This window comes from Cystoisospora suis (genome assembly GCF_002600585.1).
Source record: "Cystoisospora suis strain Wien I chromosome Unknown contig_1017, whole genome shotgun sequence".
Lineage (NCBI taxonomy): Eukaryota > Apicomplexa > Conoidasida > Eucoccidiorida > Sarcocystidae > Cystoisospora > Cystoisospora suis.
Window position 1 is genome coordinate 3,314 of NW_027153818.1, and position 16,011 is coordinate 19,324.

At 50.7% G+C, this 16,011-nt stretch overlaps 2 protein-coding genes across 2 annotated transcripts in view; one reads left to right on the forward strand and one right to left on the reverse strand.

Annotated features, from left to right (window-relative positions):
- Positions 1–452: 452 nt before the first annotated feature.
- On the reverse strand, positions 453–10,459 carry CSUI_002395 (uncharacterized protein). Its single transcript, XM_068062597.1, has 9 exons — positions 9,686–10,459; positions 8,892–8,942; positions 7,590–7,715; positions 6,792–7,072; positions 6,169–6,241; positions 5,490–5,639; positions 4,329–4,438; positions 3,569–3,685; positions 453–2,858 (listed from the first exon to the last, which is right to left on the reverse strand). Exons 1-9 carry the CDS (start codon positions 9,843–9,845, stop codon positions 1,650–1,652), a joined length of 2,277 nt encoding a protein of 758 aa, XP_067925422.1. The 5' UTR covers positions 9,846–10,459; the 3' UTR covers positions 453–1,649.
- A 111-nt stretch (positions 10,460–10,570) lies between these two features.
- CSUI_002396 (nad dependent epimerase dehydratase family protein) overlaps positions 10,571–16,011 on the forward strand; it is an 8,287-nt gene continuing 2,846 nt past the window's right edge. The window contains exons 1-5 of the mRNA XM_068062598.1: positions 10,571–11,436; positions 11,933–12,706; positions 13,349–13,471; positions 14,412–14,599; positions 15,361–15,642. Of these exons, the coding sequence (XP_067925423.1) occupies positions 11,259–11,436; positions 11,933–12,706; positions 13,349–13,471; positions 14,412–14,599; positions 15,361–15,642 (1,545 nt within the window). The 5' untranslated portion in view covers positions 10,571–11,258. The remainder of the gene's footprint in view (positions 11,437–11,932; positions 12,707–13,348; positions 13,472–14,411; positions 14,600–15,360; positions 15,643–16,011) is intronic.

Consider the following 16,011-nt stretch of genomic DNA (forward strand, 5'->3'; position numbering starts at 1 on the left):
CTACTGCATTAAGAACCGACAGCGGGTAATGGCGGAATGTCCTGGATAGCAGCACCAAGATCCAATAATACACTCTGCACATTCCAGGCCTTTCCGCAACTGGTTCACGCAAGGGCGGCAAAGATACAAACGCGCATACGCGCAGCCACTATCGCGCTAAGTGGACACTCTGGAATCGTCCTCCTACCACTGCCTGAGATTGGCTCCCACGGCCGTCCGCAGAGAGAGGCTACCCAACCAGTCACAGCGAAGGATTCGCAGCAGCGCTCAGCTCCTCGTGTTTCTCCTGGGACTCAAGCCCGGTAGGCGCAGTTGTTCGCAGTCGCGGAGACCGTTAGCCGTTCTTCAGCTGGGTATACGCGTACCCTGGCCATTGCCACTTTGGCCTCACTTCCGTTTGCGGAGGCCAATGCATCCGGCCGACACCCTTACACACCAGCACCGTGTCCGAACCAGAAGCTGCCTGCATCTTGCTTGCCAGGGTGCTTCGCGGCCCGCTTGCTTACTTTGGACGCCTGGCCGACGTCGTCAGCCTGGTGTTGCGTGTGTTCTGCAGAGGGATGTTGCCTGCGTAAGACGGATTGCCTGCGGGCATTCTCCCACTTGTGTCCCATATTCCGAGCTTTTTCCCAACCAGAAGGATAGAGTGAAGTTACCTTCGCGAGTTGCTCGACCGGCGACCATACCTCGTCGCGTCTTCGGCTTGTCCGTCCAAGGGCCTCACCTCTTGTCGTAAACTGGTTGTGCGGGTGTACTCGCTGTTATCGTTCCCAAACGGGCAGTTCGTTTGGCAGTTGTGGGGTGGTCTGTTTGATGTGATCTCGGGAACACGGGCATCTCCCGAAACCATCTGATAGAGTTGTCTGTTCTTCGCTTCTTCGACGCAGTGCCCCCTGCGATTGTCTATATCCGACCATACACGCCTCGTTGCCTTCCTCGGACAGCCGCACTGCCTCAGGGGTCGCACAGCGTTCTACGGATGAGCCTCTGCCAGGCGCGTGAGTCACGGTTTCACACAACGTACCCTAACCCTGTACATCCTCGATCCCTCGACACCCGTCACCGCTTGGTACTCTTGCGACCAACAGCCCAACCACGACATAAGAAAACACTTTAATTCCGGAGTTACCGTCAGCCAAGGCTGTACCACTCTTCGCTGCGCACCGTGTCCGAAGAACAGATCTCGTGTGAGGAAAAAGCAAATACCACCCACCGAGCTGCTTTCACATAGTTCCACTCAACTATCCAGAGTAACCGCGTCCTCAAGTGTTCCTGTACCAGCGTGTCACTGTCTAGCGCCCGCACATGAGAGAACGTGACGGTGTCTCCTGTCTTATTTATACCTGAGACGGTGCGGGTGAGGCCCGGCAAGTGAGGTGTGCGGGCTCTTACCCGCTGATGATCTGCTGGTTGCTGTCATTGTGACACCGTGGAGACGGTGCTACCTACGTATTTGCTTGTCAGCCTGGTCCCCCAAGAACTTGTCAGCCTCGTCCCCCAAAAACTTGTCAGCCTCGTCCCCCGAGAACTTGTCAGCGTCGTCCCAGCTTTAAGCCTTGTCTTCTGGCTCCTTAGAGGCCGACACCCCGTATCAGTATCGCTGCAGCACGATGTGCGTCGGGGTGGTGCGCAGATTGTCTGCTTGGCTTCTAGTTCACCGAGGCAGCTGGCTTTGAATCCACTCTCCTTTTCTTTCGCGGTTTTCGTGGTTTCGCAGGTGTCAGAATTTCTTCACCTGCTTCTTCGTCTTGCGAAGACGGATTGTAGTCGTCGTCTCCCTCCTCTTCCCAGCCTTCGCTAACAACTCCGGGAACAACTGGTGTGGGCGCTTTTCTTCTCGCACGACGTCCTGCTGTTCCTTGGTCTCCTCTGTCTGACTGAGACACGAGCTGTGACGATGCTCCGGTCCGAGAATGATTCCGCCGTGGAACAGCTGCAGCGAGTGCTGTTTGCCCTATGCCCACCTGGTAGTTAAGGACAGGTTGTCTCCTGTCCGGAAGTAAGGTCATTTCGGGTAGCATACTTGAGCCGGGTTCCCCTTCGAGCCTTCCCGTTGCCTTTCCCTCTTTGTTCTTCGCACCCAAAGAGGAATCTGCAAGCCCGCCTTCTTGCGAACCTGTCCCTTCAATGGCTGTCACATGCTCTGGCCGTGAGGAAGATGCTTGTGTCATCTCAGGATATTTTGGAGAGTGTGGCGCAACAACCTCAGCAGAGTCCTGCTGCGTCTTCCCGTCTTCCGTCTTTTTCTCCTCTTCACCTCCTTCTCCTGCCAGTTTGTTCCCACCTGCTGATTCTTCGTTGGCATCAAGCTGCACCGCAGACGGGGACTCCGTCGCGCTGGATGCACCATCACCGATAGGACTATCCGTAACAGTCCCAATCGTCTTGCAGGTTTCTTCACCTGTTTCTTCTCGTGGTTTGGCGCGGCCGTCGACGCAGCTCTGGGCGGCACCTCCTGAAACCTTCTTTTCGCTGTCGTCCCCTGCTACAGGCGTTTCCATGTCGGCCGGGACCCCAACAGCGTCTCCCTGTCTTTGCACTTGCTTTACTCGTTCTTCCGCCACAACTGACGTTTCTACCAGCGCGTCAATCCTTCCATGGCACTCAACTTGTATAACGGACTCACTTCCGCTTTGGAGAGGTACGCTTGAGGTATGTCTACTGTGCTCCTGTTCTTCCTTCGCTCGTACGTTTTCTCCCTGCTGCTGAAAGTCTTCTGCTCCACCACCTCGCGACGTGCTCCTTGGCTTTGCTGGCTTTTGCCCGGCCTGGTGTTTGGCAAGGCGCTGCTCACGCAGAAGCTTGCGCGTCGCACGGAGTTGCGCAGCCTCCTCAGCCTGGCGCTTATTCTCCTTTGCCTGAGCAGCGGCGATCCGCAAGCACACAGAAAAGCAAAGCTTACTTATGAGAACCCAGTAAGACTTTCCTGTCACCACACGCTGAGCTGTCCGAACCTTCAACCAACCAGGTACACGTTTGACTGTACATACCTTAATCGCGAACGTGCTTCGGCATGGCTTTCAAGTACATGGAAGCACTTACGGTGGCACCAAAGAAGAGTTTTCTTTGGTTAGAAGTAAGAGACATTCAAAACACGTCGAACTGCTACGAGTGTCTGCGGTGTTTCTTCTGACACGTCGCAGATCAGCCACTACGGTGTATTTCATAGATAGTAATTGAGGCCAGTATATACGTCAGCCTACCACGCTGCAAGGTGGGGCGGCACAGTCGAGTAAATATGTGCATACGATCCGTGCTGCTTGATGTGCTGTACCCAGACCACCTGACAGCACACCAAGCTAGCTGGTGCCACATTCATGTGAACTGGGTGAGGCGGGTCCTATACCGTCCGGGGAAGGTGTCTGTCAGTATACACACACGCGAGGCGGCACCTGGCTTCCACATGTCGCGGTGTATTCCCATGCAGGAGCTTCCACAACCCGAAATGATGGCTTCGGCTACTTACACAGAGCGGGGGGGAGCTTTTTTGGCGGTGCCGCTTAAGATAGTCGAAGAGCCTCGCGGCAGGTAATCTGGAGGTGATGTAGCACCCTCTGAAATCTCTTACCTTTTCGGAGAGTTCTCGACTTCTCTCTAAAAGTTTATCAACTTCTCCTGCCGGAATGATCTGTCGAAAGCACGAGGCAAAATCCCCGTCGAAATGACGCGCGATGTTCCAAAACATCTGAGGTAATCCGAGACATATCACGGCATTTGACCACATCACCCTTTCACACCCTGTAGTCGAACTGTACGACAGCAGCCTTAATGTTGCCGACCAGGTCTCTAGCGCGACGTAGCCACTCCTTCTCTCCGTTGACGAAGAGACGTTGCTCTTTCTCACTATAGCAGAGAACAGAAGAGGAGAGGGTCGTAATCGCATTGGGTTGTTCATCGGATCAGACTGTCGTTTCGCCACGACACTCGGCGTTGTGTTTCGCCGCTTGCAGCCACTAAGTTGCTCACGTGACGCTCAGAGCCTTTTCAGAACCGCCCTATGATAAGGTCGGCGTGCAGCGCCTAGCGGCGGCCGTACAAACAACAAACAGTTTGTTTCCAGCGAAGCGTCCTATATGGAGAAGTTAGCGTAGGACATGCAAGAAACACCACAGCCGTCTTTGTGAAGTCTGGACAGCTTCAGGACTGCGCTAAAATCACACGCTATATGTCCGCCGAAGCAACTGTTGAAACTATGGACTGCTAAGGCAGTCAACAATGCATGCATGCCGTGAGATCCCCTCGTCCTGCCCCTTGTCTCGGCATCAGGGTCGCGCGGAAAGCCTAAGGAAGGCGGTAAAATCGTGGCAAGCACAAGGTGACTTGCCTACCATAGGCTGCGCGTGGGCCATGTAGTACGGACGCAGGTTGTGCCGATCTATGTCCTCAGCACTTTGCCAGACTTGCGAGAGAACGAGGATCACCAGACCCCGTGGAAGAGCTGACATAACGAACAAATCATATTAAAAATAACAAGAATCGTCAACATCATCATCATGAACGTCACCCTGAAGACGGAGCTGGGGAAAATGCGTGCAAAGAGAGATGTAAATATCAGACTGCATAACGACCTAGAAAAGTCGAAAAAACTGCCAAGACTCGCAACTCGCATGCACCTAGTTTAGTAATGCGTGAACGGGAAATTCTCGTCGCCAACCATCTGCAGTGAACGGAAGACGTTCCCATAAACTGGCCTCCTAGTAACACCCTCATGATACACTCAACTAGGAACGAAAAGGTGATATCACGCAGGCAAACAGACGACATCCTGCCCGCCGGAAGAGAGTGAAATGCGACGGAAGCAGGGGGCTGATTGCCTTTTAAGCAGACTAAAAACTTGGAAGCGGAAAAAACAGCTCACTACACAGGACACAGTAAAGACGCTACAGTATGTGAGAAAGGCCTCTTGAGGTAACCTCAAAAACAGTCCGGCTATTCTTCTACACCGGCGAATCAAGATGTCAAGACACACCAGAGCCCAGATACTGTCCCTTACGCAGAAGGAATCAACCGAACATTCCCGTGCGGTGCTAAGAAAACAGCCAACACTTCTCTCTCATAACCGGCAATCCCATAGGCGTCTCTATATACCAACTAACTCTTTCCCGCGGTTGTACACATTATGTGCATGCATTTGTGGAGTAGTCCCTGTACAAGGTACGGGGGGGTCCGAGAATACTGCTGAGAGGTAAAACGATCGTAACCTAAAGTCAATTAGAGGTGCTTCTCTAGTGTAGACGAATCGGTCCGCCCTTGGGCGTAAACGGCATGTAAAAGCAAAAGTTTGCAGAGAGCGAAAAGGAATGTTCAACCAGCCTGGGATCACAAAATTCTTTGCGTGGTACACTGATCTTTCACGCTACCAAGAATGCCTACCAAGGCGCTCAAGGAAGGGTTGACACTACGACTTTGTTTATATGTATGGTTTCACCTCGCGTCCCCCGTCCTTCCACACGCGCCCACGTGAAGGACGCAAACTCTCTAGTACTTACCGGTATACTCTTCGCTTCTCTTTGTGTCGGCACGACCAGCAACGGGAGCGACATACTCTACAGTGAATTTGCCCGGCTGTGGATGCCCCTCTTTGATTTGGAAGCGTCTCCCTTGCACCGCCCCCCACCTTTCATCCGCTGCCGTCTCATCTGCGTATGCATGTTGTAACCAGGAAAAACCAAGCCGTACACACGCACGTATCTACGAGAAGAGAACAGATGCAGGGGTGGGGGGGGACTCTGCTGGCGCTCAGGACGAGGTCCTGATAGCCGTGAGACACCACCGCCGAACACGAAAAGCAGTAAGACAAAGTCAGCTGTATATACTGACGAAGATAAACCGTGAGACACGGTATACATCTGCGAGGGCCTGTTTGCTAAAGATACACCGGAATCGGCCGTGAAACTATGCTCACTCTGCCGAGATGTTTCGCGTTCAAGTGCCTCGAAAGGCCCACAGCTACGAGAGACTAAGAGAAAGGCAGAGTGTATTCCAGTGACACCGAAGTGGCAATATGACAAGAGTGGGAGAGACTGAGTAAAACTCAATGCTGAAGCTCCGACCAAGCATCCCGGAGAGGAAGTCATCCCACATGAATCTCAGCTGAGCCCAGCAGAACTCCATGAAGAATCATCAAAATTCCACTGCAGAGCGCCATCTCATAGGACTGCAACTGACCGTAACGTTGCTGGAGAGCGAGAGAGAAAGCCTTTCGTAGTCCTTTCTCGGCAGCAGAGTTTCCCTTGTCCGTCTGAAGGGTCAGCGAAACACGACTGGAATGCATCGCGTGCAACTTATCAGCGAGCAGGAAGGGTAATACTACAGGACTCGCTGGCGATGTGCACTTGTATCACAAAGCATGCCTTCAGAATCTCCAAATCGATTCCCGTCCAAGAGCGGTGCAGAGGATGAAACAAGGATGCGAAGAAGATCTGCACTTCCAAAGTGCAGATCTTCTTCACATCTTAGCAACAGGGGTAGTTACGCCTGCAGTATTATGTCCTGATGATGAACGTCTTTTTGCATACCTCTCCACTACCAGAAAGCTCTTGACTTCCTTTATGAGACTGCACCAATACCACGGCATCCCTATCAAGCTGCGGGGTGACATGACTGACCAACGGGAACACTGGCGGAATGGCTGCTGAATAAAGCCGCAACTTATAGATCGAGAAGAAAGCAGGGGAGGAAAAGAGAGCCAAAGATGGAGGGGGGGGGGGTTCTATACTCAATCACCTTACAATAGTTTTACCACTTATGTTCCTGTAAATAACTCTGGTTTACAAATACAACAATCTTACAAAGAGGCGGACGAGATTCTCAGCAACTTCTTCTTCGGTGCTGCCCAGCGAATGCGTATGATGACCCCCTCCTCCTCTAGCTCCCGAGCATTTCCTTCGGCTGCTTCCCGGAGTTGTTGAACTCGCTCTGCTCGTAGACGACGAAGGCGAAGAAAGGGTTCGGATGTTTCCCGGACCTCGTGGACCTGAAGTCAAGCTGGATATCACTCTTTCTGAAGCTCCCTCCCCTCGCTTCTTCCCCCTTGGTGTAGACGGAGAATTCGGGTTCTCTTGAGGATGTCCTGACGATGCATGGCCAATACAAAGCCGTGGCCCGCCAGAAGAATTTCATTCAACGTGATCTTCACGAAAAACAATCACGAACGTTTAGTCATGCACACTCCTCTCTTCGGAGAGATGAAAACGTCCGAAAGAAACGACTCGATATGAAGAGCCCATAGCTCGCTCGTTGAGAGCGCATGTCGAGACATGTACCAGCCACACGAAAGACTACCCCCGAGTTTACAACAAAGTAAAAACATCGCCGGATCGGTGGAGGGTGCACCCGATTCTGAGGATCTTCAACTTCTTTAAACACCAAGAGGCCCATCTAACAGTACGAGAACAGCATTTTATTGTCTCTCGTACACCAGATTACTTGAGCTTTCCAGCTTAGAGTGTCCTCGTCTCTGCATACTTACATACACCTCTAAGTATGCATAGGGCAGGACATTGCTCTATGTAGACTTGTACGGGTAGAGTTACCGAACACTCGTGTGGCAGACAGGCCAGCTGTGGAGACAGCAATAGATAACTCACCTTGATGGGAGGCAGACTCGGCCCCACGGTTTCTCTCCGGAGTCAGAACTTCGCCATTGCTAAGAAGAGATGAGATTGGATCACCAGGGCTAGCCACCAGGCGCTTCGGAGGAAAACCCACGAGAACTGCAATACGTACGCACATCAAGGGTAAATGTTACTTGCTCGGATAGAGAAAGTCACAGGGTCATCGATGCATGTCTCAACATCGAAAGAGAAATCCTTCGGATTGCGACTTCCCCAATCGAAGCTTCGAAAAGAATAAACGTGATCGCGCACTTCACTACTGGGCTGCGTGGGATAGAGGGGATAAGGTGGTGAAAAGATGCTCTCCTGCTTGTGTAAGGAAGGAGTGAAATAGGAAGTACGAGAGAAGCACGACAGACGAGGACAAATAGAACCAAGATATAATAAGCATGACGATACGCAATATCCTTCGTCACGCTCTTGCTTGCTCAAATAACAGTCGGAGGGAAGAAGATCTCTTCCAAAGACAGGTAGATAGGAAACTCATTGGAGACGAAAACTAAGTCCACCTCCATATCATGAGGGTCCCCAAGGTCGAACTATCAGACAGACACGATAGCCTTCTGGCAAGGAGCAAAGAAGAAAGAAAGAGAAAGCCACGATCTCACGCGGGTCGCTCAGGCCTCCCGTTCTTCTTTTCCAGTACACTGCGGAGAGCTACGTAGACGCATTTCGATCGCCGTATAAACAACAATCGACATACGTGTACGTGCTAGAAAAGCCTTTTCAGTTGAGGTCACGAGACGGAGCGCATTCTCTTCCCACGAGAAAACGAGTTGAGAGAAGAAAGAAGACCACGACTCCCTCTCCTTGACTAGTGTTCAAGAACCAAGGAGGCGAATCACCGACCAGGGAAGAAACGAGAGAGCCAGAGCAGAAACATATGCTATCTATCTATCTATCACACATGAGACCCAAGTAACAACTCTTGCCCCTTTGCCACCACGTGTATGTAGTGTGCAACTTCCTAGGACAGACAAAAGCAACTAAGGAAGCTGACGAGAGCTTGGCTGGGCGCCATACGGCAATAGGAGGTATTCAAGGGGACACCAAATCCGAAGAACTTTCACTGCATGCTTCGTATACGGCTCGAAGGAGTTCATGGCAAGTCGAAGAATACACGAAGGGCTCTCGCGGGATGAGCCTGCACGCGTGTGTGTCTTCCTCCCTTCAGTTTCTCTTTGTTTCTCGCCTTGCTTCTCTTTGGTGCTCTTCCCTATCCATCCACTTCACTGTGCTTCTATCCTTCTGGCGTCTCCTGACTCGGAAGCTTACGACTGAATTTCTCCTGCTCCTTCAAATACGGCAGTTGCGTCGCTTCAGCCACTGTAGAGAGCAAACAAAAAACTCGCCACAATAGCCACGTCTTATCACACTTTTCTCGTAAATAGACAGAAAGTAAAAAGATAAAAAGATTCCACCAGTTCCATGTGCTGGGCACTCAGGGAGACCTCATCCATCACAGAAGCATCTGTGTCCTATTCTTGATCTGAAGCAAACGCCTCCCGCATGCCAGAGCATTGAGGAGGTCAGACTCTCTATATGGTACCTACACCTGGGACGAAAGAGATCTACTGGAAGTAAACAGGGGGAGGTCTGCGGTCGATCATCTGCTTCAGTCGTCTTTTTTTCCTTTGATTGTTCCGAAGAAAGCTATGGGAAAGTGGACTGCTGTTTTCGTCCGGGTCTTCACAAGCCTGCAAGGAGTACTCGATTTTCACTGTGTAGACCCAGAAGAGAAGTTCACGAGAATCACGTAATTTCACCACGTACTTGCTGAACTCTCTCTCTCTCTTTTCCACAATGGAGTCTCACTCCTCCCCTCCTTCTCACCTCAACTGCAAAGTCGCAGGTACGGGCATCATCCGCACGGTTCTCTTGGACCTGCACTAGGCCCTTGTACCTATGCATGCTAAGAAACTGTTACGATGTATAATGAAGGAAGAGAGCTTTATGCCGGAAGTGTTGAGATGGGTGGGAAACGTGACTGGAACGAAGAAAGAAAAAACACTTAGCAAGATACACTAAAGAGGAAACTCGTCTCCCTGTCTCGTAGGTGAGGTCCATACCAGCTTTGAGGAGATCGGCGTATGAAGCACTGGCATTCACTTCAATGACGGGATTGAAGGGAGGGCAACGAATGCGCAGTTTGAAGACCTTCTCGACCGGACTTTCCGAACAAGATATACCTGCTGTGTCAGTGGTAGTAATCGAGCTCTCGCTTGCCATTTTCTCATTGAGGTAATGGTCGGGATCAAATCTCTCGTTTCTTCAAGTGAAATGAAAGACAGGGCTCTGGAAGGTGGCTGAACTGTATCGTTTACACATCGACCCCATTACCCCGGTAATGAAAAAGTGAAAGACAGAAAGAATACACTTTGCGCCAGTAGACCGGTCAACTTGGACGGACGATGAACCAGGAGGCAGCAGGTGGAAGCTTCGATAGCCGGATGGTGAAGAAAGACTGCAACGCTTGAAAAGCTCGGGAACACGCTCAGAGGAGTTAAAGTCATCGAGACTTCGAGTAACCGAGACACGACCGGCTAGTTGGAATGGACGTAGCGCGTGAGGGAACCTAAATCTTTCTTATCTGCGCACTCAATTTAGCCCGTAGGCTTAAGATGAAGTCGCTCAAATACACTAGGGAGGAACACCGTTTCCCCTAGGAAGGAACGAAGCAACGACCAGATACGAGGTCTCCCTTCAAAAGGAGAAATAGCTAGGAGCCATCACAGAGGGCATCTTTTCGGTGCGGATCAGGAGTCTAAGGTTCGAATACGGACATAATGTAGCGTGGAAGACAACTGCTTCGGAAGACCGAGCAGACGAGGGACGACTGTAATGAAACTTCTAGCCCTAGTGCGTCCTGCATCGCATGCAGAATGGAGATCGACATTCCGAGCCAGCATCGATCAACACGGTTAGCTGTCGGGTCAAAGACTTTGTTCCTCGCTCGCTCTTTCCGGTGATAGGAGAGACGACCAGCACACTGTTTCTTTTCCTCTTCTCTTTTGCGACGTGCTTCTGCGTGGGCAAGGAAGGAAGAGAGAGATGGACAGACTTTTTCTTTCACCTTACCTCTCCTGGAACTTTTTTACGTTCTGGGCACCGGACGGGGGACCAGTGTGGCAGTGCGTCTCGGGGGGTTCTTCCATTGTAGCTGCTGGCCTGACGATCTAACATTGTCTGCGTTTTTTGATAGTAGCTTTCTGTTCTACAGCCGTTTTGTTGTATGCGGGGGCAAATGACTTTAGGAGCTCTCTGCTTGGTCAGCTCCTGCGGATCTCGCACTTAGAGTGTTGCGCTGTCGCTGTTCCTGTGGTGGACGGCTCGATCAGCAGCGTAATGTATGGGAGATCACGGCGGGTGTTTTTTCGTGTGCAAGAGAATGCCTTCATACTATAACGTGAGAAATCTAAGCTCTGCTCCTTGGTACGCCTTATTTAATCGATGGGACTATAGAAGGGCGCAGCTCTAACTGCTCGGACAAAGTATTCCATCTGATCTGAATGAACCCAGAGAAGTAGCGTGCCGCGCCCCCTTCGTCTTTTGCGGAAACACACACGTTAGGAAGCGGGGATATCTTTTTCCTTCAGTTCAGATTCCTGTCAGGTAGTTCTGTCCTGAGCTTTAGGGAGCAAGATGGCGAGTCTCGCGAGAGCTGCTTCATCTTTGCTGACAAAAGCGACTTCTTCGACGGAGCAAGAAAACGACGAGCGGAAAATGACAGCAGGGGAGAAGGAGAACAGGGATGTTTATACGGTTGTCATCAGTGGTTCTCACGGCATGGTCGGGACATTTCTTCTGGAACTTTTAAAAGGTATGTGTTGCATTACATAACAAAACTACGACGGAGCTTACGCAGTGTATTCTTCTTCACGGACTTCTTCCTTGTACAGATCAGTCAATGCGTCTCTGTCTTACTGTGACCAATACGCGGCCGTGTGCCCCGGTATGCCAGAGGCGCGGGAGGAACGGGAGGGGACGGAGCAGGCCAACAGTGCGTCGGGGAATCTGTGTACTATGCGTAGCTGTGCTGTGATGCGCTGCTGTGTACATGAAGCTATTGCCATTTCTATCCGTGGATCTGCTGTAGCAGCGAGCGTTTTCTCCTGTCTTTTTTACATTAGAACGGCTACGGCATATGGCTGTATCTGACGTACATACATATGCGTATATATCTGTACATATATCAGGCTTACATATGTATGCATACATATATGCATATAAATCCTCGACCAACTGTGCTCGCTTATACCTATTCTTTCTGTTTGCCCCCTTGTGCACACCCTGCTATACCTTTTTTTTCTTGTTAGATCCGACTATTAGGATCGATGGCCGTCGCGTGCGTTGTCGACGTCTCATCCGCACACGAAGGTTCTCAAGCCAGAGATCTCGTTCTAGCACCTTAGAAGCATCTGGGCCCCCTGACAACGGGACTTTCTCCTCTTCTTCCTCTTTACCTCCCCGTCCTGAGTTTCTGCCTTCTCCGGCCGAGGCTCCTGCTCACGCTTTTCAAGATGCCGCCGAAACCTCCGGAGAGCAAAGAGGTGACGAGGTCATAGTTTCGACATCTCCCTCTGTCCCTGGAGCGGAAGGTCTTGAATTGGATGGCACCACTGGTTCTTCTGCTGCTACTAGAGCGTTACTAGAGGCGGATGAGGCAGCGACTGTAGCAAACGATAAGAGAGAAGCCGAGGAAGAAGGAGAACAACAGAAGCTTCTGATAGAGAAAGCCGAGGAAGGTTCGGGAGAAGGACAGAAATCTTCGCTGGAGGAAGAAGGTGAGCGGAGTTCGGAAAAACCGCACGGCAATAAGAAGACCCGCGAGGAGAACACAGGACCGGAGCAAACGAAGAAGGCGGCTGAGAATGAGGGACTTCTATTGACGCTGGAAGAAAACGAAAGAAGAGATGGTGAAGGTGACAGGCGGCGATCAGCAGTTGAAGAACAGAAAAATGAGAAGGGTCTCTCGGGAAAAGGAGAAGAACAAGGACAAATAGAGACTGACGATATCTACTGGGATATACCTGGGCAATGGATCGAAGCAGACAAACTCGAAGGCGTAGATGCAGTCTTACATCTAGCTGGTAGGTCACGTTGCTATTGTGTAGGGTTCTCTTTAACAAAGTCAGACAGCTGCGTCTCAGTATAGACCGGGCGGTCGGCTCTCCAAGAACTAACGCCTTGGAAAATTTCGGAGTGCCGAAGATCTCGAAAGACTCATCAACTGCTCTTCCCTCTCCCTGCTATCAAAAAAAGAGTTCTCACACGAGTTTCATGTCTCAGCATCGACTATGGTTTGGTTCCTTTCTGTTTTGCTTGCGATTACATCCTCTTCAAGCCTCCATGTGTATCCTGATTTCTTTGTTTTTGACGTCTCTTTGTACAAATTACCTCGCGTGCAGGGACTTCACTTCATGTGTACTGTTCAGCCTCGGTCAGGGGTGAGAGAGCGTTCCTTCTCCCCGAGAGTCCCGGGGCTCTTTATACCTATGCCTCTCCGTTCTGAGAGGATGGAGTAGAGGCTGAAGTATGTTTGACTCAAATCACCAAAGGGTGGTAGCGACGTCTAAAACATACACAGTATGTGTTGGGTTGAGTTCAGGGTTGAAAGACTTCAGTCAGCTTTCGATATTTGTGAGGTATCTCCTTGAAACGCTGCAGGCGGTTTCTGGCGTTTTTCTACGTCCTAGACCGTCTGCTGTTATTGATGACGCTGTTCGTTTCAGGCGAGCCTTTAGCGGAGAAGGGCGAAGTGGCGGGAGAGAGAGCTGTAGACCGTGCCAGTTCCTCACGGTTAGAAGAAGCGGCTGCTGAAGATTTTGACGTTAGCGACGGGGAACAGGCTGTAGGTACGCTGGAATGTAACAAGCAAATGTCAAGGCAGATTTTTGTCGCATTGCTTCTGTATTGCAGTATCATTCGCATGTAGTGGTACCCCGTATAGACTCGTAGTCACTTATGTATATGATAGAGCTGTACTCACGTTGTTGAGTTGATGGATATGGCCGGGTACGTATGAGTCATCTACCTTAGCCCTTGTGCTTTTATCGAGCAGCAGGTCGTTATATTTTAGCCCACTCCTGTATTATGTTATATTGCAGGGACTGGGTTAGCTACAGTTTGTGATGGCTGCTGCTATGGCTCCAGGATATTAGCGACTTGGCTGCCCGCGGTATCTTGAGTTCATCAATGAAGATGTACCTTTGTGGAGTATCTTGAGATTTCTCTGTGCAAAGAATGTTGACCATATTAAGAAGGTCCGCCAGCATCCGGGGTGTGAACGGACGTACGAGGGGAGGAGCGGCATGAGGGCGAGTGTTACTTGTGTCGTCTTTTTCGCCGATCCGTTGGCCGTCTTCTCCTTTCCTGTCGGGTGAACCAGCCGCGAATGCTTCCTTTTTGCGTGCATGTATAGAAAGCATTGCCCAGAGCGCTGGCGTAGTGCTCTGTGCTTGTTTTAGTGTCGTGGATGTTTGTTTGGAAGACGGTTTGCTGAGCGACGGACTCTTTTCCTCTCCTCTGGCATTCAACGCGTAGTTTCGAAAGGGGGATCTGTTATGTACGCAATAGGAGATTCGAAAGACTCTGCTCGGAGAGAATGAACGGAGAAATCCATCAGCTTTCAGGGCAGCAGAACGGAAGAAGTCACGCGCACACCTGGGTTTTTAGACTGTACTTTGGAAGTGAAGCAGCGGAAAGAGTTTGTCGGGGGATTATCATCACGGTGACACGTGTTTCTTCTCTGGTAGCGATTTGTTTCTTCTTTCTCCGTCTTCTTGCCTTTCTCAGGGGCCTCTTCACTCGGGACCCGTCTAAAGTCTTTTATTGATAGTGAGGAGTGGTTACGATCCCTAGGAGCGTGGACGGAGAAGAAAAAGAAGGAGATCATAGAGAGTCGTACGCTTAGCACACGACTCCTGGTCAATACATTTCGCAATCTCAAGAAACCTCCTGCGCATTTCTTCGTCGCGTCTGGGGTTAGTAAGACATGATGGTTGATGCTGATACATGTGTTTGTATCCTGTGCATTTCCGAAAAGACGCATCCATGTCGTCTGTGTGTGGACACCCTTCGAGAACGCGAATGATTTTCCTTCAAGGAGGTGCACATCATGCACTCAGATTCTTGAGAGATACTTGAATGTAGACACACTTGTGTACTCTGTGATTGTACCCATCTCTCCATGATGATCGGAAGTACGTGTATATCGCAGTGAGGCAGTGGATCGGATCCGCTCACAGAGGGAGAGGAGTAACACATGATGAATCTACCTGTCATGTAGTGATCGGCGATCCAGTAGCTGAAACTCCAGATCACCCTAGCCAGGAGCGTCTGACAATTTCTTCTCCTCGGTCTTCTGACCTGATTAGGTGCACCTAGTGACCGGGCTCTATTCTTACCTTCTCGCTAATGGATGTGNNTTACCTTCTCGCTAATGGATGTGCGCGAATGCTCTGCGTTGTTCTTCTCTTCGTGTGCATGACCGTGAATCTTGAGGGTATATGCTGCAGCACCTAGCAAGCAAGCTACGCAAGACCTTCAGCTTTCTCCTATCTTCCATTCGCATCAGGTGTTCAACATTTCCTGTATCGTTACCCAGGCTGTGCGGGTCGGTTCAGCAGGCCATTGATACCGGGGTGGTCTTGTTACCCTCATCTCTGGGTTTAGGGTTATATAGCAGAGGTAGCGTTTGTGGAGGTAAGCTCGGTCTGGGACTGTTTTTTCCTCTTGCACGCAGGTAGGCTACTACGGCATTGACCGTGGAGATGAGGTCTGTGATGAGAATACCGGAGCAGGCAGTACATTTGTTGCTGAGACGTCGATAGAACTTGAGAGAGAAGCAGCAGCTGCGGCTCCAAGAAACTCCTCGGTCTTCAAGGAGTTCGCCTCCCCCGCTGCAGACTTCGACGCTGAGGAGGAGAAAGAGAAAGAAGAGACAGATCCAGAAAAGAAAAGAGGTTTTGCCGGATGCCGTGTTGTCTTTCTCAGGTACTTAGAAATACTATACTTTCCTGTAACAGTGTGTTCAGCTAGTTTTTTGACACAAGCTGTGAATGTACCTTCGTGTACGTTTGCGTACGTACGTGTCTACGTGCGCCTGCCGGGTGCTTGCTACATGGCGCTTGCCACATGCACGCTACAACACGTTATGGGTTTCAAGAAGAAGGAGGCACACGATGATTTTTTCCCGAGGGCCTTCAGAAAAACCTGCCTTAGTAAATGAATGAAGACGAAGGTGGCGTTTGCCTGGTCGTGATTGATCCGGCCTTCGGCTGCTTACTGGGGAACGAGTGAAGAAGACAGAGAAAACTCAATACAGGAGTAGGGCTATCTACGGTGTAGACAGTAGTCCGGCAGACGCGGGAAGCTTTTTGCTCTCGATGCACTA

What these genes read in the sequence shown, in the direction of transcription:
- CSUI_002395 (XM_068062597.1), bottom strand. Translation starts at nt 9,845, where the DNA reads ATGGCAAGCGAGAGCTCGATTACTACCACTGACACAGCAGGTATATCT. An exon ending in CGCCGATCTCCTCAAAGCTG is followed by an intron (nt 8,943 to 9,685) that starts GTATGGACCTCA and finishes TGCTCTCTACAG; the next exon opens with TGGCTGAAGCGACGCAACTG. An exon ending in TGGCCCACGCGCAGCCTATG is followed by an intron (nt 3,686 to 4,328) that starts GTAGGCAAGTCA and finishes GGATTACCTCAG; the next exon opens with ATGTTTTGGAACATCGCGCG.